Below are 24,297 nucleotides of genomic sequence, written 5' to 3' on the forward strand. Positions count from 1 at the left end.
TGGGGTCTTCTGCACCTTGAACGTTGTTAGGCACGTTCCACAGATGACGAAGAATCTGATATCACTAAGTACTTTAGACAGTAAGGGTCTTAGTTTCAAATATGAAGGTGGAGTAATGCGTATTCTGAAAGGTTCGAAGGTGGTTCTGACAGCTCTGAAACGAGGTACCTTGTATGTTCTGAGAGGTTCCATCGTGGCAAATTCTGCTGATATTGCATCATCCGAGGTTGCAACCAAGGATATGACCAAGTTGTGGCATATGAGGCTCGCCATATGGGAGAACGTGGCATGAGAATCATGTCAAATCGTGATTTTCTTTCTGGGCATAAAGTGCAGAAACTTGATTTCTGCGAACACTCGTGTATTTGGGAAGCTTCATCGCAGCAAGTTTCCAAAGAAGGGTGTTCATCGAACGAAGGGGAAATTTGACTACATTCATATGATTGTTGGGGTCCCTCACGTGTTGAATCTGTTGGATGACACACGTATTTTGTGTCGATGATTGATGACTACTCGAGGATGACTTGGTTGATTATGATGAAACATAAAGGTGAAGCATTCAAGAAGTTCAAAGAGTGGATGACTCTGATTGAAAACCAGACAGGGAAGAAGATCAAGCGATTGAGAACAGATAACGGTCTGAAATTTTGTTCGTCTGAGTTCAATGAGTTCCGCAGGAGTGAAGGGATCGTTCGACATCACACCGTTAGACATACACCACAACAGAATGGTGTGGCAGAACGCATGAATCAGACATTGTTGGAGAGAGCAAGATGCATGCTCTTTCATGCTGGTTTGACTAGGAAGTTTAGGGCAGAGGTAGTAAATACGACGTGTTATCTGATCAATCGTGGTCCTCACACAGGCATTGACTTTAAGATACCTTACGAGGTATGGTCTAATGATATGCCTGCAGATTATTCTTCGCTTAGAGTTTTTGATTGTACTGTTTATTATCATGTCAGTGAGGGTAAACTAGAACCGAGAGTTAAGAGGAGTATATTTGTTGGTTATGGGAATGTAGTTAAGGGATACAGAATCTGGTCGCCTTCAGAGGATAGAATTATTCTCAGTCGGAATGTGGTGTTTGATGAAAATTCTATGCTTAACTCTACTGTGAAGTCTATTGCTGCAGAGGATTTGGAAGATGTTGATAAACAGGTGGAGCTGCAAGTCACTCACGATAAGAGTGAATCACAACTCCAAGGTGGAGAACATCAACACACTACTGCTGAAGCTACTACTGATACTACTAGTTCTGATGTTCATCCAGAAGCTCGTCAGAGAAGCATTGCTATTGACAGAGCTAGGAGGACAGGTGTGAAGCCTCCGTTGAAGTACAGCTTTGAGGACATGATGACTTATGCACTACAAGTTTCCAGTGAGGTGGAAGATGAACCATCCACCTATAAGGATGATGTTTCGGGCAGTGAGCGTGATAAATGGCTCGCTGCAATGGGAGAAGAGATGGAATCACTATGGAAGAATCTGGCATGGAAGCTAGTCAAACGGCCTAAGGGGAGAAAGATTGTTACTGGCAAATGGATCTTCAAGAAGAAGGAAAGGACCACAACAGATGAGGGTGTTAGATACAAAGCTCGGCTAGTTGCAAGAGGGTTCACGTAGAAGGAGGGGGTTGACTACAATGAGATTTTCTCGCTAGTGGTCAGACACACTTCCATCAGAGTGTTACTAGCAATAGTTGCCCATTATGATCTGGAGCTTGAGCAACTAGACGTGAAGACAACTTTCCTACACGGATTGCTTGAAGAAGATATCTACATGACTTAGCCAGAGGGATTCGTGGTTCCTGGCAAGGAGGATTATGTTTGCAAGCTGAAGAAGTCCTTGTATGGACTAAAGCAGTCTCCGAGGCAATGGTATAAGAGATTTGACAGCTACATGGTCCAGCTGGGATACAACAGGAGCCCGTATGATTGTTGTGTGTATCACAACAAAGCTGATGATGGTTCCGTGATATATCTTGTTCTCTATGTAGATGATATGCTTATAGCTGCAAAGTTGATGTCCGAAATTCAGAAGTTGAAAGCTTATCTCAGTGCTGAAATTGATATGAAGGATTTGGGTGCTGCAAGAAAAATCCTGGGTATGGAGATTTCTAGGGATAGAGAAAAGAAGAGGCTTTCTTTGTCACAAAAGAGCTACATTGGGAAGATTTTGTCAAGATTTGGCATGTCTACGTCAAAGGCTATTGATACTCCAAATGCCATAAACATTCATCTGTTATTTGATCATGCACCGAAATCTAAAGTTGCGGAGGAGTACATGTCTCGAGTTCCATACTCTAATGCAGTAGGGAGTCTGATGTATGCTATGGCCTGCACTAGACCAGACATAACACATGTTGTTAGTGTTGTCAGCAGGTTCATGGGGCAGCCTGGAAAAGAACACTGGCAGGCTGTAAATAGGATTTTTCGTTACTTGAGAGGTACGTCTGATGTTGGTCTCATTTATGGAGGTGATACTCATTATTCAGTGACTGATTATTCTGATTATGATTATGCTGGAGATGTCGATAGTAGAAGATCTATGACCGGTTATGATTTCACTCTTGGTGGTTCTGTTGTTAGTTGGAAAGCAACTTTGCAGGCTGTTGTTACTTTGTCTACGACTGAAGCAGAGTATATGGCGTTGACAGAAGCTGCTAAAGAGGGAATATGGTTGAAAGTGCTAGTTGGTGATCTTGGTTTAAATCAAGATCAAGTTGTTGTGTTCTGGGATAGTCAGAGTGCTATTTGTTTAGCCAAAGATCAAGTCCACTATGAGAGGACTAAACATATTAATGTGAGGTATTATTTTCTGAAGAATGAGAAAAGAATTGAGGTGAAGAAAGTTGGCATTGCTGATAATCCTGCTGATATGTTCACCAAGCCGGTCCCGCAGAGCAAGTTTCAACATTGTTTGGACTTGCTTAATGTCATGAGCTGTTAGTTGCCCGTGAAGGGCAAATTTGGGGCAATGATGGAGAAGTTTGTTCGTTTGGTATTATGATGATGCATTTGGATAGGATTATGTTTCTTAATTAGGATATGATCTCATGTGTGCCTATTTATATGGGAGTAGAACACATAATTCTTCGATCTGAAATCTGTAGCTGCAGTCATAATACAATTTGTTCTCCGTTCTTGCCCATGGACGTAGCCAACACAACGTTGGTGAACCACGTAAATTCTGTGTCTCTTTATGTTCTTTCGTTTGTCGATTACACAATTACTCTATTCTGTCACAACAAACTGGTATCTAGAGCCTGGTTTTCGGACTAGGGTTTTGAATTCCGCATCTGTTAGGGTTTTGTGTTAATCGATCAAGATGTCTGCTCTGAATGTGAAGGTCGACAAATTCACTGGGAGTGCTTGGTTTTCGGACTAGGGCAAATCTGAGGCAAGAAAGAAGAAGTCTGGTTTTCGGACTAGGGCAAATTTGAGGCAAGAATGGAGAAGTTTGTTCGTCTGGCATTGTAATGATGCATCTGCAAGGGAGAATTCAAGTCAAGGTGGAGATTTGTTAGTATGCATTGAATCTGTTCAGATCATGTTTCATAATTGGGATAGGATTATGTTTTCGAATTAGGATAGGATCTCATATGTGCCTATTTATATGGGAGTAGAGTACATAATTATGTGATCTTAGATCCAATCTGAAATCTGTAGCCATAATCTGAAAACATTCTGAATAAAATTTGTTCTCCGTTCTTGCCCGTGGATGTAGTCAATTGGCGAACCACGTAAATCTGTGTCATCTTTACGTTCTTTTCGTTTGTCGATTACACAATTGCCCTATTTGTTATAACACTTATATTTAAAAATTACAAAATTGATCAGAAATTGACCAAATGTTATACTTTTTTGGCAAATTGCCTTAGCTAAAGGAAGAAATATATTTCACCCAAGTTAACAAAGACATACTTATAAATAATTAAAATAATTTTTAAGCACAATAAGTTGTAACGTACCTAAATTTTTTTAAATAATTATAGGATGATTCTTTATGGAGTATAGGAAGGGTGTGCTCTAAAAATTATCCAGGAAACATTTGTTGCCAAGGTGAATCTTTTGCCATTGACTAATTGAATGTACTAATATGACCCTCCCGCTTCTATACCTCTCCAACCTAAAATACCCCATCTCATATGAAAGGAATGAGGCTAACACTAATGGATGCTCTTTATCTCCTGTTTTGATTGCTAATACCAAATTTGATGTTCAACAAACACAGGTATTACGTCAAATTAAAGGATGACTGCTCTGTAAATTGAACTGCACAATTGGAAAGTTGGTTATACATGGAAATAATTTTATATTAAAAGATGCCCTTGCATCTAAAATGACATGATTTTATTGTTATAGTAGTATTAGATTTAATTTTAATATATTAGTTTCGATTTTTACTATCGATGGATAGTTGCCAAAAAAATTGGAAAATTATGATTTTATATTTTAATTTTAAATGTTATGAAATAAATAAGAAACTAATGAATAAAACATGGTTTTATATTACAATCAATTTATCAATAGTGTTGTGATTTAATATTACAAGTGAATGATCAACAACAAGGGTCCATAGCTCAGTGGTAGAGCAATTGACTGCAGATCAATAGGTCACCGGTTCGAACCCGGTTGGGCCCTCAATTAATTTTTTTAATTTTTCATTTTTAATTTTTTGACTAAGTAATTTCCTAAATCCTCTGACAGTTACTATTATAAGTTTGGTTTATTGGCTTGAATTTTCTAAGAAAAACTGAACTCCCTTAGCATCTTTGATAGTCTCATTTTATATTTTATAAGTGAGACTCACGATCCATTATATTCTTAAAGATGCGCTTTATATTTCACTAAAAGTTTTATTTTATTTTTAATAACCGAATTTCACAATCCATTAGTTCGAATAACTTAAAATACATAATTAATATAACGTGAGATTCTTATTCCACTTTTAACACACTTGTCTAACTTAGTTAAAGGTAAAAGTCATCGCCGGAAGCAAATGAGACTTCTAACAACGGCTTGATGAAAGTAAAAGAGAAAGATATTAAAAATCTTTTGCCATAGACATGAATAGCAAATAATTTACAAGCATTCAACACCTTGATTTTTCAACCAATTCATATTTCATTTATTCAAAGCAAATTGCAATTAGAAGGATTCAACAATCCACATTTGACATTACATTGCCACCCTACTTATTTTGAAAAACAGAATACTAAAAATGTACTTAAGAACCAGTACATCACTGCAGAAACAAAATCATCAAAAAAACAGTACTGAATTGAAGAACATAGGTCTGAAATCGAAGAGGGTGATACTGGATGCGCGTTCGAGATTAGGCAAATGCTTTCAGGCGGAAGATCTAAACCACGAGCACGCAACCTGGATGCTTCTGGCAAAAAACGACAAAAGGTTAGGAGATGTGAAAAGCGTAAAAGAAGTTGGAGATGATGAATAGAAACCTATATGTACACGAGTTGTAACGTACATGCAGAATAGCACAATCAAACGAACACCAACACGCGTTCTCATAACTACCATATTGACAAAACAGTACAACCACTAATCTGCAAAGCAAGAAATTACTGTGGTGCCAAAATGGAAATTCATACCTTTTTCTACTAGAAATTCTGCTCATCGCCATCACCATCTCCATCGTCATCCTCAATGTTCAGGGCATCCGTCAGAGGAACAAGGCTAGGCTTGAGCAGAGAAAATTTGCAGACGGATCCAACCCCATAAAGCTTGAAAAACTTGAATGTCTTCTCGTTCGAATCATAGCACACCATGGCAAGGGCAGACCATATCAGCAGTATTACGTAGCGATTGTCGAGAACTTGCAGGGGCTTGAACGTGCCTTCAACGAGAAGATTCCCCACAGGAACCGATGTATCAATAACAAACTGTCTGGTCCAGGACACCTGACTGCCGTACCTCTGCAGAACCCATATGTCAAGTGACTGAACATTAACAGCCAGAGCCAGACAACCTTCAAGGACTCCCACGCTTGCATACTGATGATTTATTCGCCAACCATTTCTGAGTTCAGGTGGAGATGGAATTTCCCCAAATTTTTCTTGATGGAAATCAAAATAGACTATGAATTTTGATAGCTCTGGAAACTGGCATTTCCAGTAAGGAAAATGCTTTCCATTCGCTCATGCATATTTGGATGACCAGAGTGTAGCCAATTACTTATTTAACCACATACTTAAACTTCAAATAGGTCTAGTAGCCAAGTATGAAAATATAAGGTGTTCATGCAAATTATATCTTAATTTTAAAGAGATCAATAGGTAAAAATTTATGAAAAATTTAATGATATTCTCAATCTTTCCCCTATATTTTTCACTCCATTTCTACGTTCCCAATACTATCATGATCTTAGCTTATATTTTCTATATATTTGCTTAATAGTACAAGCTCACAGTAATATTCATACGACATAGATATTTACCAAAAAATTGGTGGAGATTTCCTTACCTGCACCCGAACCCATATCATGTTTAAATGACCTTAAAATAGGCAAAAGAAACAACTAGGCACTTCATCTCTTAATTAAATTCTTTGATTCCATTCCTTAGTTCCATCAACAAAAATAGCTATACTTCCATCACCTCGATGAAAACATGAGGTTTCCAATATGACGCCCTTATTTAGAAAGTGTAGATCTTTACACACCATACTGAAAACAAAGTTATCTCCTGTTGTAGTACTATATCTTGTAAGTGAAGATTATTAAGTACACGTCTAAACCAAAGAGTTAATGCTAAGTCTTAACACTGCAATCGCATAGATGGCACTTCAAATCTTCAATCAGATATTAAGAATCATAAACGATGCCATTAAAGTTCAACAGCTACAGTACATAAATGTACTAAACAAAAGAGTTGGTTGATTATAGTGAAGCTCCATTCTAACCATTTGCTCTTACTTCCTTCTAGTCTTAAGAAAATTATTGTCCATATTAGTCTGATATGTATGATTCTCAAACAATCACATTCCAATTAGCAATAAACAAAACATGAACACCTTCATCACGACTAGATCCTAAGCCAGCAGCCAAAATGTAGAAAAATGAAAACATATATATAACCAAATGTAGTTAACTAGTTTAAAGGCTTAAAATCAAATAACCAAATTCCAAAATGTTCATACCTCAGCCTCACATTGTTAATCCGGCAAAGCATCCTTTAAGAAAGGAGTGCAAAAATGTATCAACTTTCACCTATAATTCCTCATTGCTGAATTAAAACATCTGCATTCCCTAAATTCTTCGCTACACGGCTTTAATTTCGTTTTTCTTTTTTTCTTCATAGCTCAAAACACAGGCAAAACAAGGCGATACTGTTTGATGTTTCATTCATCACTAATTCATGAACCGAGTTCTTTCTTTTTTTGGTAAAACATGTTAATTGAATTCCATTTTAATGAAGGGGATTAGATTTATTCCGAATGGGGGAGTGACGCACAAGGATTATGCGTCGTTATTATTGAACGACGCACAACCCTTATGCGTCGTTGGTTAACGACGCATAAGGATTATGCGTCGTTCAAAGACGCATAAGCATTATGCGTCGTTAATCAACGACGCATAAGGGTTGTGCGTCACACTGGTAAGCATTCCCGCCTATCACCCGGGTGACCCGGGTTCGATCCCCGGCAACGGCGCGTTTTTACTATTATTATTACTATTATTTATTAGAGTATAGTCACCGCTATTATAATAAGCATTATTTTATTAAAGTGGGTAGAACATTCATTAATCAATATTGCAGCAAGGACTTTTGGAAATTATTTTATAATAAGCGTTATTTTATTTTCTTATAACATAAAGACTTGGATTATTTAATTAATAGTATATAATATTATGCCATGTATTTTATATAAACATAATCTATAAGTGAATAAAGTTTTGATTTTTATGTTATTATACAATTAAAGGAATAAACAATAGTAATTTTTAAGATATTCAAAAATAAACTTAATATATAAAATAAAATAAACAGTGGTCATAGATAATAGAAGTATAAATTAATTTGTCAATGTACATGTATTCGTTTTGGGGGACCAATTAGATTGGACATTTATTCTTAACTTCTTTAATTAATTCTTTTATAAGAGTAATATCTATTTGCCAAAAACAAATGTTTAGAATAACTCATTTTTAACAAATACTAATCACTTAAAAAAATGCGCCGTTGCCGGGGATCGAACCCGGGTCACCCGGGTTATAGGCGGGAATGCTTACCAGTGTGACGCACAACCCTTATGCGTCGTTAGTTAACGACGCATAATGCTTATGCGTCTTTGAACGACGCATAATCCTTATGCGTCGTTAACCAACGACGCATAAGGGTTGTGCGTCGTTCAATAATAACGACGCATAACCCTTGTGCGTCACTCCCTCATTTGGAATAAATCTAATCTCCTTTATTAAAATGGAATTCCATTAATTCTCTAGAACAAAAGTAGAATTGTCTCTTCATGAACCCTGACATAGAACTGAAGGCTCATTCCTAATTTCTGCCACAGATTAGGAGAATACGGCTGTTTTTGCTTCGATTAATTACAGAAATTACTCCGCAACATTTGGGTGGAGATGATACGGGTTTGATTTCGATTGAGAAGTCATCATTTTTTTAGAGGTTTACTGTTTGTGATTTCATTATGATTTTGGATTTAGAATTAATCCCACGAATTAGTTGGTTAATCAACCATTAAGCTTATGCAGCCTAAACCTTCAAATTCCTTTTGACAAATTCATCATTTTGTGGGTAAACACACAATTAATACGAAAAAAATTTCTTTATTTTATATTGATACAACATGTTAGAAGTTAGGCTAAATGATTGCTAAAAAATTCATTTGATGATATGACGAATTTTTTTATTGATAAATAATTTTGTAATATTTGGGTTAAAGTATTGGAAGTATTCTATTTTACTTTTGCCATGAAGAATATGATCTTATTTATTGCTATTTTCCTTCTTCATTTGCACAATAATTACAATAAATATCACTACTTTTTTACTTTTAGTGGGTCCCAAACACACTATGCAATATTTATTGTTATTTTCCTCCTGATTTACACTTAATATTAATCACCAATTTTTCAAATTTTTATGATAATCAAGAATCGAGATCAAAATAGGAAAATTCTAGCGTTACATTCATCAATTACTCCAAAATATGATAATCAAGAATCGAGATCAATTCAATGATCTTCCACGAGAAATCACCGTGGACATCCTGTCAAGACTCCCCGCTCGAAGCATCATGAAGTCCAAGTGCGTTTGCATAGCTCCGGCGAACGGGAGTAAAGCGGGGACAGAGCTTCGACAAAGAAGATTATGCAGAGAGTGAGAGAGCGCGTATGCAAGAATGTTTGTGTATGTTCTGTGTAAAATGCAATGGATGCATGCCTATTTATAGGCCAAGTCCACCTGCAGGGCATTGATGGAGTCAACAACCATTATATGTGTTATGATGGTTTGACTGTAACGTCGGGGGTTATTGACTGGTGCACTAGCCAGTGGGAGCTGAAGAGACACGACGCACCTGGACATGCTACACGACGGGATACACCATGGACCGTCGGGGTCCATCGGGGACCTTTTGTCTCCCGTTATGCGTCGGGGTCCAGCGGGGACCTTTTGACTCCCGTTGTGAGTCGGGGTCCAGCGGGGACCTTTTGTCTCCCGTTGTGGGTCGGGGTCCAGCAGGAACCTTTTGTCTCCCGTAATGCGTCGGGGATAGCGTGGAGTTTGGGGTGGTCTAAAAAGAACAAGTGGGCTGGTCATGGTGCGCGGGTCGCGGACGGCGGTCGCGGCGTGCGCGTGTGCGCGCGTGTGAGCTCTGTCACCCGTCTTATTCCACGATAATTATTACACCTGATATTCATCTGATTAAATACTTCATCAAAGAAGTTTATCATCCCCGATGTGGGATGATTAACACCTTGTTAATTAATCCCTTAGTCTTTTCACATAGCTCATTTCTAGCTTTATTGTGACCAACTTTAATATATTATTTCTCACTCACCGGGAATCGGATTTGAGAAAATGAATATACTACGGTCATCTACTCGGAACGTAGATCGACGTTATTGCATTTAATTTCACAAAATTAAATGTCTTGTAACATTTATTATTAGTCAAAAATCATTTGACCAAGCACGATTCCAATAGAAATATGGTGCATGAAAGAGTATGGAGATGACAAATCTTGGACTCTTGATTATGTTATCAAGAGACAAATCCATAAGGTCGAAATTGGTCACATTCTTCATTATATATTCAGATACGATGATAATATGACAAGAGGAAAAATTTGTTATATTCTTCATGAAATTGAGGCATACAAAGAGAGGCTTCGTGGTGAATTTCTCGATACAAATCATATTCTTCGTCATATATTAAAAATTAATATGAGTGAGCACGTTAACGAGGATGAAATTGATGGTATTATTGATGAATTTAAAGTACTCGAATATGACCATGATAAGCTTTATCTCATTAAAGCATTCCAAGATGGCGGGATCTTACTCGCGTTGGATAAATCTGCTCGACTATTATACTACCCGAATGGCAAGACTAAATTTATTCGAGTGATCACAGCACGGGGGAGCTCTGCTCCTTCCAACTTACTTATTTATAGTCCTAGTTTTGTTTCCCTCAAATCCTTGGTGATGGATAATATGAACGTTCACTCGTTTTAGAGTTTTATTATACTATTTCTTTTGAGTTATATTGCTATATGAATGTATTTACTCTTTTTGATTGCTTTGTTTTGTCCTTTCTAATAATATATTTTGGCCTTGTTGTTAGTGTTTTATTATACTTAAGATGAAGGAGGAAGAGATATTTGGGGAAGAAGAAGTAGCCGCTCCATATATCTCATTTCTTCTAACCCTAGATTAAAATTGCAGGAGTATTTATATTGGTGGGTTGTTTTCATTGTCATAGAATTATTATAGAGGATAGAATAAATAGAGATTTTACACTACATTTTATTGTATAATTTTTTAATTTTTGTACGTAAAATCGTTTATTGCCTTTAATTAAGGTTAAAGTGAAATAAGACATTTAATTGCGGACGAAGGGAGCATTGATTTTCACTGTGTGTGTGTGTGTCCAAATATGCATAAACAACCGATTCTCAAATAGTAAGGAAGTATATGCAAGTGCAACTATATGAGCAACAATGATTAATATAGGCTGTTCCTTTACCCAAACAACAATTTGATCTCTGCTAGAGCCAAAATCGCTCCACCAGTTCCGACTTTCAAGCTTTTGCTCAAAGCATGGGCTGATCAGAGGCATGTTTGAATATGCCTTTCCGGCTAATTTTATTCTACAAGCATCACTACCCTCTCCTCTTCTTGGTCGAAAGGACTCTGCTACAGCCCTAAGTAGTCTGAGGCATCAGTTTCAGTTTCCGCGCGATTTAGATGCTTGTTACTGGCCAAATGTAATCATATTTCATCGTGCCACAGATCTTATTTCCACGACACTTGTTGAAATTTCTTCGTTATGGACCTGAAGCTGCTATGACTTTTCTCAGACCAACTGAAGGAGGCACCGCGTTTCAAGATGTCTGCAACAAAAGGGGAACCAAAACTGGAACTCTCCACTGCAGTCTCATCATATTCTGCAATCAATTAATGGAAAAGCTAAGCAATATATAGGCTAATTACATAAAGTTGGGCAGGTTTCTTGAATCGCAAAGTGAGTGATAATCAAAATGAAATAGTAATATAAAGAGATGCATACTAAACGAATATTTAGCCCCTGTTCGGTTACCTGCATTGTAAATTTATACACACAATGTCATTTAAGGAATACGGAGGAGTATCAGATTAGAATATTGTACGTGTGCTTATTATACACACTAATGCAATTTGACTATTTTAATTAGACTATCCATCTAGCCTTACCCCCTCCAACTAAATCAATCCTAGATAAAGCCCATTCTAGCCTTACCCCCTCCGACTAAATCAATCCTAGATAAAACTCATTCTATCAAAAAGGCCTATCTTTGTTGTATCCTATATTGTTATCTAAGATTATTTTATATGGTTAACCGAACGGGCACTTAGAATATAAACATAATCATTTATGTGTTTCCAAAAGTCTGCAGAGACATTTCATTTGATAGAAGCATTTTCTATGAAAAATCCTACAGTTTCATGTTAAATACTCTGCTTAGATTAGATGACGCAGTCTCAAGAAAGACTCATCCACACGTCCCATAATGTAAATGTAACTTGTATATCACCACACCACCGAATATTTTTCGATTTTAGGGGTATTATTATGTGTGCATATCTCCTTTCTCCTACACTTTTTTCACACTTCAACCGTCTTTGGGATTTAGACACTAGTGTCATTATAAATGTTATCAAGCTTTTATTCATACTATTATTAGTCATCTGAACTCAGGTCATATTTGTTTCTTCCTTTTTAATAGTGATTTATTTCTTTTTCTTCCTAGAGTTGCTCCTCAGATCATATCGCTAAACGTGAGATTGAAAATTATCCTAGATCAATAAGCAATAGAATGGATGATTACCAGAAGAGGCAGGAAACCGGTAATGCTTTTTCAAGAATTTTGAAGCTTCCTTATCTTTCTTGTGGCACAATACTCGAAGCAAAGTATGAGTATCCCCAACATATCTTTGACCCTTTTTATACCTATTCACACCGGCTGACATGTTTTGGCTGGATGATATTAGCATCTTGATCAAGGATTCAGTCTGCCACAAGAGAATGATCAGGGAAAATGAGAACTACGAATCTGTAGTGATTGAAAGCTAGGAACATATCTACCTGAAGGGAAAACAGGCTAAGAACTTGACGATAAAATTTTGCTTCCTCTTCAACCAATGAACGAGGGAGGCCTTCTCCATCAGCAATAAACAACTCCTGCAAAATTATGAATTAAGTATATTATTCAAGAAAAAAATTATTCAATGTATTACAACCTTGTAACAACATCAAACTTGTTAAGGTAAATATCACCAATAGGACCAGAGTCTAGTTGGACACAAACTATACATTCTTTTTCCATCTGACAAGTTTGGTGGAAAAAACAAATTTGGCATGGTATGATTTCCAGGAATATTTGTATGAATTGATCCATGACTGAGCTATTTCTAAGCTACCAGTTACTGAAGACAGCAAATTTAATAGTAGTATTAAGTTTTAGATATTAGAATAAATCATGACTATGAAATAATCCTCAGATGGCAGTGGTATTGGGATCACCTTTAGCATATTAAAGTCTTCTTCAATCAAAACAGTATCAGAATCAGAAAATGCACGTGAAGGGCCTCCATCAAGTAGAACCCACATAAAACCTTCCTGTTGCATATTGAAACATAAAATCAGATAAAAAAGTGTAAAAAAGCAAAATTTACAGATATCACAGGCAAGATCATACCAATGATGCCTTCCAAATGTTTGACACTACAAGGTCCCTGATTGTATCGTCAACTACACTGCATACATCATTCAGGACCTATAAAGATGCAAGGGAATGCTTCAGAAAATTTATAAGTAAAGAAATAGTTTATGTAGTTCTATTCAATGTCCTGAATTCGTCTTAATTAAAAGTTCCATTTATAATTTACTGAGCAAGTCACATGTTCTATAAGGTAGATGGAAGCATGCTAATGAAACACGCACTATATCATTATCAACTATGAACACTTTTAAGTACTTTCAAGATTAAGATGTTCAGCAAAATATTACAGTAAGTATTACTAAAAATGATTATATTTAAGAGATGGGAAGCCTTTGGAAGAGAAAAAAAATATTAGACACACTGAAGAAAGTTGTTTGATGCACCAAAGCAGGCTCAGATATCAGACCATATGTTTTGATGTTCGTTTATTGATTAGGAAAATAGTAGCATTCGATTGGGAAAGGGGAAGAGATTACATAGAAGACTACAAAGTAGGTGCTCGTAGCTAAAACATTAGGGAGGGAAAAATCTTACTTTATCAAATTGTGGCAGTACAGCTTCTATGCGGTTTCCTTCGACGCCCCCATAATATAGATAAGACAAGAATGAATCTCTCATATCCCAGAATACAACTTTGGCACCTGGAAGTCCAAAAAACATTGTCACAGCTCAATTCTAAAGCACATAGAGAGAAAAAAAATTTTATGTCTTTCGTTCCATACCATACGGCCATACCCCACATTTTACAAGGTAAAGTATTTAACCAAAGGTTGGCACAGTCACAAGTAGTTTACACTGCACCATCAGTTTGGTCAAAGAAAACAATACTTTTATATGCACCGTAAACATAAATGCTTCGGGTAACCAGATTAAAGAATCATTTGCTTATTTAGAACAGAGACGACATTGAATTCAAAGAACAGATTAAAGAATCATTTGCTTATCTCATGTAAACTTCTCCACAACTACAGATGCCTCAGGAGTATTTTATTGTAATTAATGCATCAATTACTTTTATCAATTAGCAGAGGTTACAGACCACGAATTAGGACCTTTCATGATTACCTAAAAATTCGCTAGTCTTCTGAATACCCTGAGCTGCAGAATCCCTGATGCAATCCATAGTGGCAACAAAAATCTCAGAAACTGATTCACCATTTACATCTGTTGGCTCCAAAGTTGCAGGAGTTCTCTCTGTTGCTGAATGAGATGAACAGTGTGTTAATGTAAGCTTCCTTTGATTTATTACTGGGATACTCTATCACATAATGGAAGTTTGTGTTGATCTAGGGTGGTTTCTTCCATATTACAAAGTCATTTAAGAAAAGTAAACCATGTCATTATGGAAAACTATAAATGAATATATATGCCATGAAACTGATATTTATAAATCATATGCAATACTATTCCCATTTGTTCAAGTGGCAGAATGGCTTCTCTCTACAATAAGCTTTACTTGAGCATAAATTTAGTCTCAAGTGACATTTCCAAAGAATGCCCCCAGCATAGGTCTATTTACTCGGTGAGTTAACATAATCTTCTGAAAAGCAAGCTTGATCCTGAACCTAAAGACTTCACAAGTGGAACTCATTTACACTCACTAGTTTTGGTTGATGCAGATATTAACAATAAGTAGGTAATTTCCCAACTCAAATGGCCTGTTTAGATGACCTTTGGATGAAATGAGGAGTAGAAACTGCACACTTGTTTTCTGAAGCATTAAGAACATGATAATATCTAAAAGAATAAGATTGCATAAATTAGAATGGATAATTTGGAGTTATAAAGAACCTACAATATCTGTCTTTTCTGTTTGATGCGACAGATTCCCACGACTTCCTAATGCCTTCTTCAAGTATCGCAACTTGTTTTTGAATATACTGCAAAAATAAGCATCAGCTTCTGTGTAAGTATTGCAACAAGATTCAGATTAAGGAATGGTTCAGAGATGGTGAGCTTAGATGTCAATCAGCTCCTAGAACTACGGTTACTGGCCCTCTTATGCATCCTTATCTAAATCAAGTACTTACGTAACTTGCATACTGACATACAGACAGTTGCCCTAAAAAAGATCATATACTGGATCATAAACAAATGTTCTTTTATTGTTAACAATTATTCATAATAACCCCCAGCATCATTATTGTTCTGGTCCAACTTATGATGCACTTGACATGTTTCTTTGGATATACATGAACGTCAAGATCTTTATTGTTTCTTCTCAATTGATGTCTTCTAAACAGCACTTAAATTAACATACTAAAGACTTATAGGTGAGCTCCTTTTTATTAGATAGAATGTAAATGAAAGATGCCAGTTTCATTTCAGCACTCTAAAGCACAACCCTTGAAACAATGGTTGAACTTATAGAAATCATCAATTTTGTGTTACTTAGTATTTCCTAAACCAGCCAAACAACACCTGAATCAATTAATAAAAAAGTGAAAATGGTGGGTTGAATTTATAGCAAATGAATCAGAACCAACTTCAACTCACTCGATATGTATTTAATCTGATACATAGCTTGGAAGAAGTCAGCTCATCCAACTCTTTATATATTTCATGATCAATAATTGAACTCTCAGCCACCTTTCTCTTGATAATAGGAAATGTTGCTTCCTTGTAGCGAGTCAGTGGAGGAGTAGAAGGGTACAACTTTTGCTTCTCAACTGTACGGCAAAAGTTACACTGTTATATTTTCATGTTAATTGGCTGCAGAAGAAAAAATGAACCATACGTTCAGAAGATCATGAAGAGACTAACTCATCAGTGGAATTAATGGACAAAGAAATCCCTAGAGAATAGAAAAGTGATCAAGCCCTGATAAGCTCAACATAATACTTTCACTAGCCCTTCCATAGGCCAATTTCTCGAATCCCACCAGACTAGTCTCAGTCTGTATGTTCTTTTTATATTATTGTAACAAAAAACAAAAGTTTTATTGAGATTTGATGGGTGAAGCATTACATAGGCAATATTATTAAAAAACAAGACCATGTAGGTTTTTTACATCAAAGACGGGCAAGATCCAACTTAAAATAGTACTCCCTCCGTCCCATAATAGATGACACACTTGGGAAATGGCACAGGATTTTATGAGATGTTATTTTGTGTTAGATGGAGAGAGAAAATAGTATATTTATATTAATTTGAGGGAGAGCTTTTTCCATAAAAAGAAAGTGTGACATCTTTTGTGGGACAAACTAAAAAGGAAAGTGTGACATCTATTATGGGACGGAGGGAGTAATAAACAGAGCACGGCAGTTTTCATACTTGCAGCAATACCTATATACAGTAAAAATCAGCACTATCAGAAGTTCCATACCTAATTGGCTTATTACTTTCGACAAATAAGTATCCAGGCTGTGGAAAATTATCGATAATAGAGCTTGTAAATGAGTTATGTCCATTGGGAGGCTCCACTGAAAAAATTGATCTACTGTCTGCAAAATAAATGATATGTTATCTTTGAATAATTCAAAGTAGAACAAAATTTCCTTTAGCACAAATAATGTGTATCAGACTATCAGTCATTATATAGAAACTGTGCATACCTCCTCTATGATTCTAAACACTTCAACTGCTGAAGCTGCATGCTTTTGCTGAGCTGATAGAGGTTCCCAGTCCTGCCAACATGGGAAAAGAAATTGGTTGACATGCTATATAGAGACCCAGAATAACACATTGTATTTTCCCTTTAAATTTGTGTTAGCAATAAGAGCTTCACAAACATGGGCCGGCATACTTCATTTCTCATCATAATATTGTGTCAACCGAATATGAGAAAGACCTCAAGATCAAAAGCACGCCCAGTCCATTCCAGAATTCTTTCGTATTGTGCAACTACCCAATCCAGAATGAAAGGCTTTGAAATTTCAGCAATCTGCAGCGAGAAGTAAAAAAGGAATGAGCATAAACGAAGTGTGAGACAATCATGAATCATATAAATGCATCAACTTAGTACATATTACAACCCCTCATTTTTGGGTTGGGCTTGCAGCATGATGCCAATAAATATAAATATGTAAATAATACAACAGCCATTTTTGCCATAGCCAAGTTCCATCAGGAAAGGGCAAATACTTTTTTTAGCAGGATAATTTGTTTCATAAAATTGGGAAATCGACATACTACAAGACACAAGAATAATCAGGTGATGACTTATGGAGGTGTATTTCAGGGAAAAAGAATAGTGATCCTTTATTACAATGTCAAAATCTGAAATTACATCGTTTTAGTTAGCACGAATTGCGTGTGTGTTGGGAAAGGAGGGAGGGCGGCTGCAGTCCATCACCATCTGGTTGCAGAACTCAATATGACTTCTACAAACTACATATATTAGTGGTTGCTATTCATATACCACTAAATGGAGTTAAAGAAGACTTTTCAGATGCCATCAATAACCCCAACCATACAGTCCTCCGAAAACAGCAACCAATTAGCATACGTGAAAAGCATTATTCTGCATGAAGTCATAAGCAGATATTCCAGTGATGTGGAGCACAGCAGTAGGAAGCATAGATTGCCACCTTAAAAAACAGAAAAGAAATACAGTAGCTTTTAAGTAAAAGGTCGAAATTTCCCTAAATTTCCCAGATATGTGGACTATGCTAACACGAAGATAGATTGCATCTTGAGAAGCATACCAACATACAAGATGCAAAAAAAACTAATATGTTCTGTATAAGAATGCATTGTAATTTGGCTTCTCCGTAAACACAAGCCAAACAAAGACAGAGGTGGACCGGAGGTGAAAGGAAGTGGCTGTTCCCCGCTATTAGACTTCTTTGTAGAAAAATATCATCACTTCATCAGAAGATCAGAAGAAGTTCAACAATCAATAAATCAATTTTTTTCTCAAAATCAAACTATATTAGTGTGAATTGCTTGAAGGGTTGCAAAAGAAACCAACCTGATAACGCTCAAATCCCCTGCTATAGTGTGAATTGTTTTCTTCACAAGCTGAAGAATAGAGTTCAATAAGGCAACACTCAAGACCATAAGCTGCGGGAAGCACTTTCCTGACATCCTCAGTGATGCTTGTAATATCCTTCATAAACGGTTTCTAGAGGAAAAGGAAAGAAGTGAAATACATCAATAATTACCGACATGGAATTTCAAGTTGAGAAAAAACATTCAGTTTCACCACAAGCAGACCAGTGTTTCACCATAAAGTTGGTGTAACATCTTGGCTGAGATCATGGCACATTCAGGATACCAACGACGCAGGATGGGGCTGAATATGGATAGATCCTTCTCTGCAATTTGTTTGAGTTCACTTGCAAGAATAGCCAGAGGATGCCTCTTACCATTCATAGAGCCAGTAGCAAAATCAATAGCCTGAAATTTAGGCATAAACTTTGTCATGATGATAAGCAAAGAAGTTAATGGTTTCCAACATTACTGTTGAGACAAGCCTTACCCTCCTGCAGGCAGCATATTGAGTTTTCTCAATGTATACTCTTATCTTTTGAGTAACAACATCATTGGGAAGGAAATATCCTGTAAACTACAGGGACAACAAGATTAGTTTGGACGATACTAGCTCTCACCAGCAACAAGAGAAACTAAATTACTGAAAAACTGAACTCCTGGCTAAGACATGATGTACAATCTGAAACGTCTTGCTAAGCTAGATCCAGATGAGAATTAAGAAGTATCAGCTGTAGCCTAATACAAAATTTTGACTTTCTGTAGTTTACATAGAACAGAAATTAAAGAAGATGCCGAAATGTGGAAATTCACAATTGTCCAATATGGAAATCACTTCTCTCACACCATATAGGATCAAATTTATAGTGATTTTTCGGCAGTGTTGGTACCTGGGTATTTCTATGTGGAATAAAATCTTGAGTCCCAGTGGATAACCCCATTGTCAACACCCTCTCAAAGAACGAAGAGTTCTGAAAATTTAAGATCCCTTCAGAATATTATTACAACGAGCACCACTTCAAAATTGCTCGAAGTCTCGAGCATCACTAAACTACAAGCGATATAGGAGGCTCTGACAAGTTATGAAAGCAAATAACCTGACTGAAATATAGATGATAATCCTGCAATTTACTGTCGCACCACAAACTAATTGAGAAAAATATGGACTGCAGCAAATCAAATCTAGTTTCACACTCAATGCCAACAGTTGGGCACGTCAAGCTCCTCATGTAGGACACTTCTTTGTCATCCTTGATGTCAGCAGATAAAACATGCTTCACTTCACGAATAGCATGGTCCAATAGTATTGCCTCTTCAGTTGTAACAAACTTCAAGTGAAACAAATTTTCATTAGGAAATTGAACAGAGGTAAAAGTTTTGATGAGATGCGTCAAAGTCACCCAAAACAATCTATGCACCTGTTCCAGAATAATCTAATATCAAATTTCTGTGGCGGATTTTGACGTTTTGAGAAAACATCTAGCAACAACTAGTTAAGATAAACGATGCATCTGAAAGTTTATACCTGTTGAAAAAGCACCCAAGCAAATAATGTGTGATGCAGTCTCTCTGTAATGCCCAACATTGACCAAGTTAATTTCACCAACTTCAAGATCTCTTCTGCTTCCTGGTACGGATTCAAACATAATCATATATTTTGTAACAGAACAAGTAACATATAAAATGCAGAGTCCAAACCTCTATAATCTGACTCTCTTCCAAAACATCAAATAGACCGAAAAGCAGTTTCTCATAGAGTCTAATGTTCAAATGATAACCACTGGTCCAGTAGTATGTTTCACCCTCTATTCCAAAGCGCCCAGGTATGGATGAAAATGCCAAAGCAACTTGTCGAAGAGTTAAAAGAGCATCCCTCCGTTGTGAAGAGGACATCTTTATATCCCATTCCTGGCCATAAGAAAGAAGAAAGAAAAACTATCAAAGAGGGTAACTGCCAGTGCTGTTGTCAAACAAAGCTAAATTCAAGATATACCTTAGAATTTTTTATTTTTTCAAGTGACTCCTCGATCATCTCTTTTTCAGTCTTCATATGATCAGAACGAACTAGTTCTTCAAAAATATTTACCTGTAGAAGCTAGAATCACAAACTGAAAGCAACAAGCCTAGGCAACAGAAACAATATTACAAACTGTTGAATGCAAGGTAAATGAAGTTTAGGAATAAAAGAAGGAAGATCAAATGTTCTTGTGTGCTACAGATGCTAATCCAACGATGTTTAACTTATAACTTAGAAACGGCTTATAATAACTTAGAAAGGCCTTAAATCACTGTAATTGTCAGGTCAGAAAAAGTAAAAAATGCAATGTTAACTTTTTCTATTTAGTGCCGGACTACCATTTGCATGTCTCTGGGTATCACATGCTCTATGACAAGAAAATAAGTTATTTGTGCAAACAAAAATAGCATACTGAAACAACAGAAAATTCTGCAAACAAAAAAAGCAAAACCCAGTGGGAACAAATTACTTGTCTGCTCTTCCAATGGAGGTATGATTTCTCGCTTGGAAAATCAGATCTTAATAAACCAGTCAAGAGAACCAAGGACAACTGTGGAACGTCGATTTGTGCGCAAACTTTCCCCATCACGAACTGTGTCAATCTCCGCCTAATAAAAGCATCTGCAGCTTCAGATATCTGTGTAAAACACGGACAGGGTCACTTTAAGAGTGGAAACATGCCCCCTTGTTAAGAAAATTTCAAATATTTAGGAACTAAATGAGTAGAGACAAGGATAGTATTCAGCTCAATGACAATTAGAAGAATTAAGTGCTGAGCTTCGGTAAACTGGGCTTTGACACCCCACAGGAGCAATTTCCATGTCACTATGTCAGACAACTATTAGATCTTTTTTCGTTATATCGGTAGACCGGGGTTTGAAACCCCGCAAGAACAAATGTAATATCGCGGGAACAGAGTAAAATACCTGCATTTGTAAGCGAATTGTGTCAAGGACCTTCAAATGACTTTCAATAGGTGCCGATTCTATATGCCGTTTCTCTTTCCTATTTTTTAACCCAGAAAGGAACTTAGAACTTTTTTCTCTCTTTCTACCCTCAGTTGTCTGAATTTCTAACCTAAACAAACAGAAAGCAGAAAAGCGAATGAGACAAAAAAGCCTATAGTGTAATGAATAGAAGGGGGGAGGGGTGGAACAAAAAAATACCAAAAAAGTTATTTAAGTAGCACAGAGAAGAAAAGATTACCCGGAAAAAAGCATACATGCAAGAAACACTTCATAAGCAGTTTCCCGCAAGTCATCATCCCATAAACCTTCACAAATCCTAAAACTGTGCATCAGTTTACTCAAAACTGGAATTTCTTGTTTGCAAAACAGCCAATAAACCAAGAACACTATGAATAATCTATGAGAACCTTCAAACTTTCTAAATCTGGTTGAGTTCAATGATCATAGAGAAGCCACTCCATGACCAACCTAAGTCTTTCTCATGTCTCCTAGCCCTCTATAAAATAAAGCAGGGAGGGAAAATGAATTGGTTACATATTACAAAATCGTTTAAGTGTCTCTTAGTGAAGGAGCAAAACCACTAACAAACCTTAAAAGGGGATGCTTATATCCACCACTTAAATTTTAGAGCCAAGCAAAATAAAGTATCAAAAGGATCATCAGTAATCAAATAAAAGAAAATATTCTATAAATAAAATCAACAAAACAAATAAGTTGAGAAGGAGAAAATGGATCTGACTGAAGCTTCTTAACTTCATTTTAATGATTTCTTTTGAGCTGAGTCAGCTGACTATGTTTAGTTGGTAGGGAATAATTATACAATGAGAAATATCTGTACCTGTTCTTAGATTTGGTAATCCTACTGAATGGGTAAGTTTATTATCCAATGATTTTGCGCATGGGATAGTATTTTCTTGATAATTAATCCCAGCCTCCTGACTGGAGATATGTGATCTTTCTGCAGCTGGATAGTTTGGCCCAGGAAAATTATTCCTTTCAACAAAGTCACTTTCGTTTGCTTTCCGGTTCAGGGGGATTGACGGTGCAACACGACGAGGTGGAGATCCAGCTGATTCTGTTCCCGAGAGGAGGTAAAAAACATCTCCTGATTGCAAGTGCATCTACAAAATTAATATAATCAGTTTACAAGGCAATAAGAATAGTCTCACAAGTATAACTGAATCAAACTGGAGAAAATGAAAGGCACGTTTAAACAGTAGCAGGCAGTGTACCTCATATCCTCCATGACCTCAATCTCATTTATATATAGTATTATCTTAAAACTTACATGCACATGCACCTCAATCTTATACTACTATATTTTCCTACAATTAATATAGTATCGTAATAGTGAAGGAGTGAAATGTGTTTTCAAACTTTTGAGAATTGCATTTTTAGCTTACCAGAAAATTGAGTGTTATATTTGTTTTTCCCAAATAAAATTTTATTAAGTACAGTAATGAGTAACCCTGCATCCTCCAAAGGGCAAGTTAAAGCAAGATACAAAAAATTTAGAAGCATCCCTGAGGACTGGGGAAAATGTAGAACATGACGCTAGCAAGATTACATAGCCAACAATTGGCGTTGACTTTGATGGACGAACAAATTCCAGGTATAAGACCATACCAAATAATTCTTCTGCAACTGTAAAATAGGTAAGACAAAATTTGGCATGTAAAATGCTCTTACAGAAAAAATCTTGTTAATTCTAACTGACCAAGAAGAAACTTAACTAACGGTACTAGACTTTAATCAGAGAAAAGTTAAAAGATAAACTGGACTTATAATCAGATTTTAATGGGTAGTTTGCCAAAAAAATATATCTAATGCCACGCATACAAAGAAGCAGGACTCATACATAAAATCTGAATTATAAAACAAATACTACAAGAGAAGGATCGAGGATGACAATAATAAATGAAGTCCAGAGCTTAGGACTTCAAGTTCCATAGATCAACCAAAAGAACAATAATTAGACAACAAAAGGAGAAAGTGGGAAGAACCTCCCACTGGATTTCTTACCGCTATTGGATGTGAAGACTCGTCACGATACCTCCTTGTTGCTTGAGAAACATCAAGCACACCACCTAACCACCAACAACAACCATTCATTCTACCAAATTTTAAAAAACACAGAAACAATTAAATAGATAATAGAAATTTAAACAATCGAGAAAAATATACTTCTCCACAGCCAAGTACCATAAATATACTTCTCCACAGCCAAAATGAGACTCCGATCATTTAAAATCTCAAAAATCAAAACCATAATTCCCCGACGCACCTCTTCGCGCCAAAATAAGTATTAAAAATAATAAAGCAATTGTAATTTTAGGTCTCGACACAGCTCCTCGCTACAGCTCAACAATTATTCATCTAACGGAACAACAAGTAGCAGTTCTGCGCATGCTTCACAGCTGAAAATTACACGCCTGCATACATCCACAGCACGAACATACACACACAAACACACAATATACTGTATATAGATGTATATACCGGACTGGATGCATTCGAGGACGTAATCAGCGCTGAGATGATCGAATTCGATGTCCGCCGGCGTGGTGATTTCTTTGATGAGGTCAGACGAAAGGAGGAACTCCAGCAGCTTTCGGCGATCGTCGCGATAGCGCCGCAGCAAATCATTCGAGAACTCCATCGCCAATTCCGATTTTCACATAGCACAGAAACTTGCTGCGGTTTGAACAATGAAAAAGGCACAAAGTCACACTGTGTCAATTATTAGTTTATTGAAAAAATGACATTTTCGTTTTTGTTTTCATTTTTATTTTTTTCTATTTATCGAGTAGCGCGAAAAGGCTACGGCATAAAGCATAAAGTCATTTTCTCTTTGTTGCTTTTGTTTTGGGCCTTTTGAGCAAACTATATCGGGCCTATGCCCAAATAA

The 24,297-nt window shown here is 36.6% G+C and overlaps 2 protein-coding genes and 1 non-coding gene across 9 annotated transcripts; 1 reads left to right on the plus strand and 2 right to left on the minus strand.

Annotated features, from left to right (window-relative positions):
- The first annotated feature begins 4,574 nt into the window (after nt 1–4,574).
- TRNAC-GCA lies at nt 4,575–4,646 on the plus strand. Its single transcript has one exon. It is a non-coding gene; the product is annotated as a tRNA-Cys (tRNA).
- A 980-nt stretch (nt 4,647–5,626) lies between these two features.
- LOC121801143 (F-box protein At3g07870-like) lies at nt 5,627–6,509 on the minus strand. The gene is made up of 2 exons (XM_042200594.1): nt 6,489–6,509; nt 5,627–6,127 (listed from the first exon to the last, which is right to left on the minus strand). Exons 1-2 carry the CDS (start codon nt 6,507–6,509, stop codon nt 5,627–5,629), a joined length of 522 nt encoding a protein of 173 aa, XP_042056528.1.
- A 4,676-nt stretch (nt 6,510–11,185) lies between these two features.
- Nucleotides 11,186–24,113, minus strand: LOC121800115 (protein unc-13 homolog). Of its 7 annotated transcripts, none has more exons than XM_042199683.1 (26): nt 23,889–24,113; nt 23,412–23,476; nt 22,228–22,510; nt 21,628–21,694; nt 21,348–21,498; nt 20,891–21,058; nt 20,398–20,490; nt 20,103–20,312; nt 19,930–20,031; nt 19,502–19,822; nt 19,295–19,375; nt 18,895–18,981; nt 18,630–18,812; nt 18,385–18,537; nt 17,263–17,355; nt 17,027–17,098; nt 16,798–16,915; nt 15,969–16,141; nt 15,268–15,352; nt 14,538–14,672; nt 14,007–14,113; nt 13,449–13,526; nt 13,274–13,369; nt 12,836–12,931; nt 12,579–12,762; nt 11,186–11,657 (listed from the first exon to the last, which is right to left on the minus strand). In XM_042199683.1, the coding sequence occupies exons 1-26, from the start codon at nt 24,046–24,048 to the stop codon at nt 11,506–11,508; spliced, it is 3,513 nt and encodes a 1,170-aa protein (XP_042055617.1). In that variant the 5' UTR covers nt 24,049–24,113; the 3' UTR covers nt 11,186–11,505. The 7 variants fall into 7 exon arrangements, with proteins under 7 accessions (XP_042055617.1, XP_042055616.1, XP_042055618.1 ...); XM_042199682.1 differs by having other exon boundaries at nt 21,348–21,493; nt 21,628–21,705; XM_042199684.1 differs by having other exon boundaries at nt 19,502–19,732; nt 21,348–21,493; nt 21,628–21,711.
- Nucleotides 24,114–24,297: the final 184 nt, after the last annotated feature.

This window comes from Salvia splendens, chromosome 4 (assembly GCF_004379255.2).
Source record: "Salvia splendens isolate huo1 chromosome 4, SspV2, whole genome shotgun sequence".
Lineage (NCBI taxonomy): Eukaryota > Viridiplantae > Streptophyta > Magnoliopsida > Lamiales > Lamiaceae > Salvia > Salvia splendens.

Bases quoted from the DNA above. Each gene is read 5' to 3' on its own strand.
- LOC121800115 (XM_042199681.1), bottom strand. From the start codon at position 24,048: ATGGAGTTCTCGAATGATTTGCTGCGGCGCTATCGCGACGATCGCCGA. The intron at 16,916-17,026 runs GTATGCACAGTT...TTTATTTTGCAG, and splicing joins TGTTTAGAATCATAGAGGAG to ACAGTAGATCAATTTTTTCA. The intron at 12,932-13,273 runs GTGATCCCAATA...ATAATTTTGCAG, and splicing joins AAGACTTTAATATGCTAAAG to GAGTTGTTTATTGCTGATGG.
- LOC121801143 (XM_042200594.1), bottom strand. From the start codon at position 6,509: ATGATATGGGTTCGGGTGCAG. The intron at 6,128-6,488 runs GTAAGGAAATCT...TGGAAATGCCAG, and splicing joins TGATATGGGTTCGGGTGCAG to TTTCCAGAGCTATCAAAATT.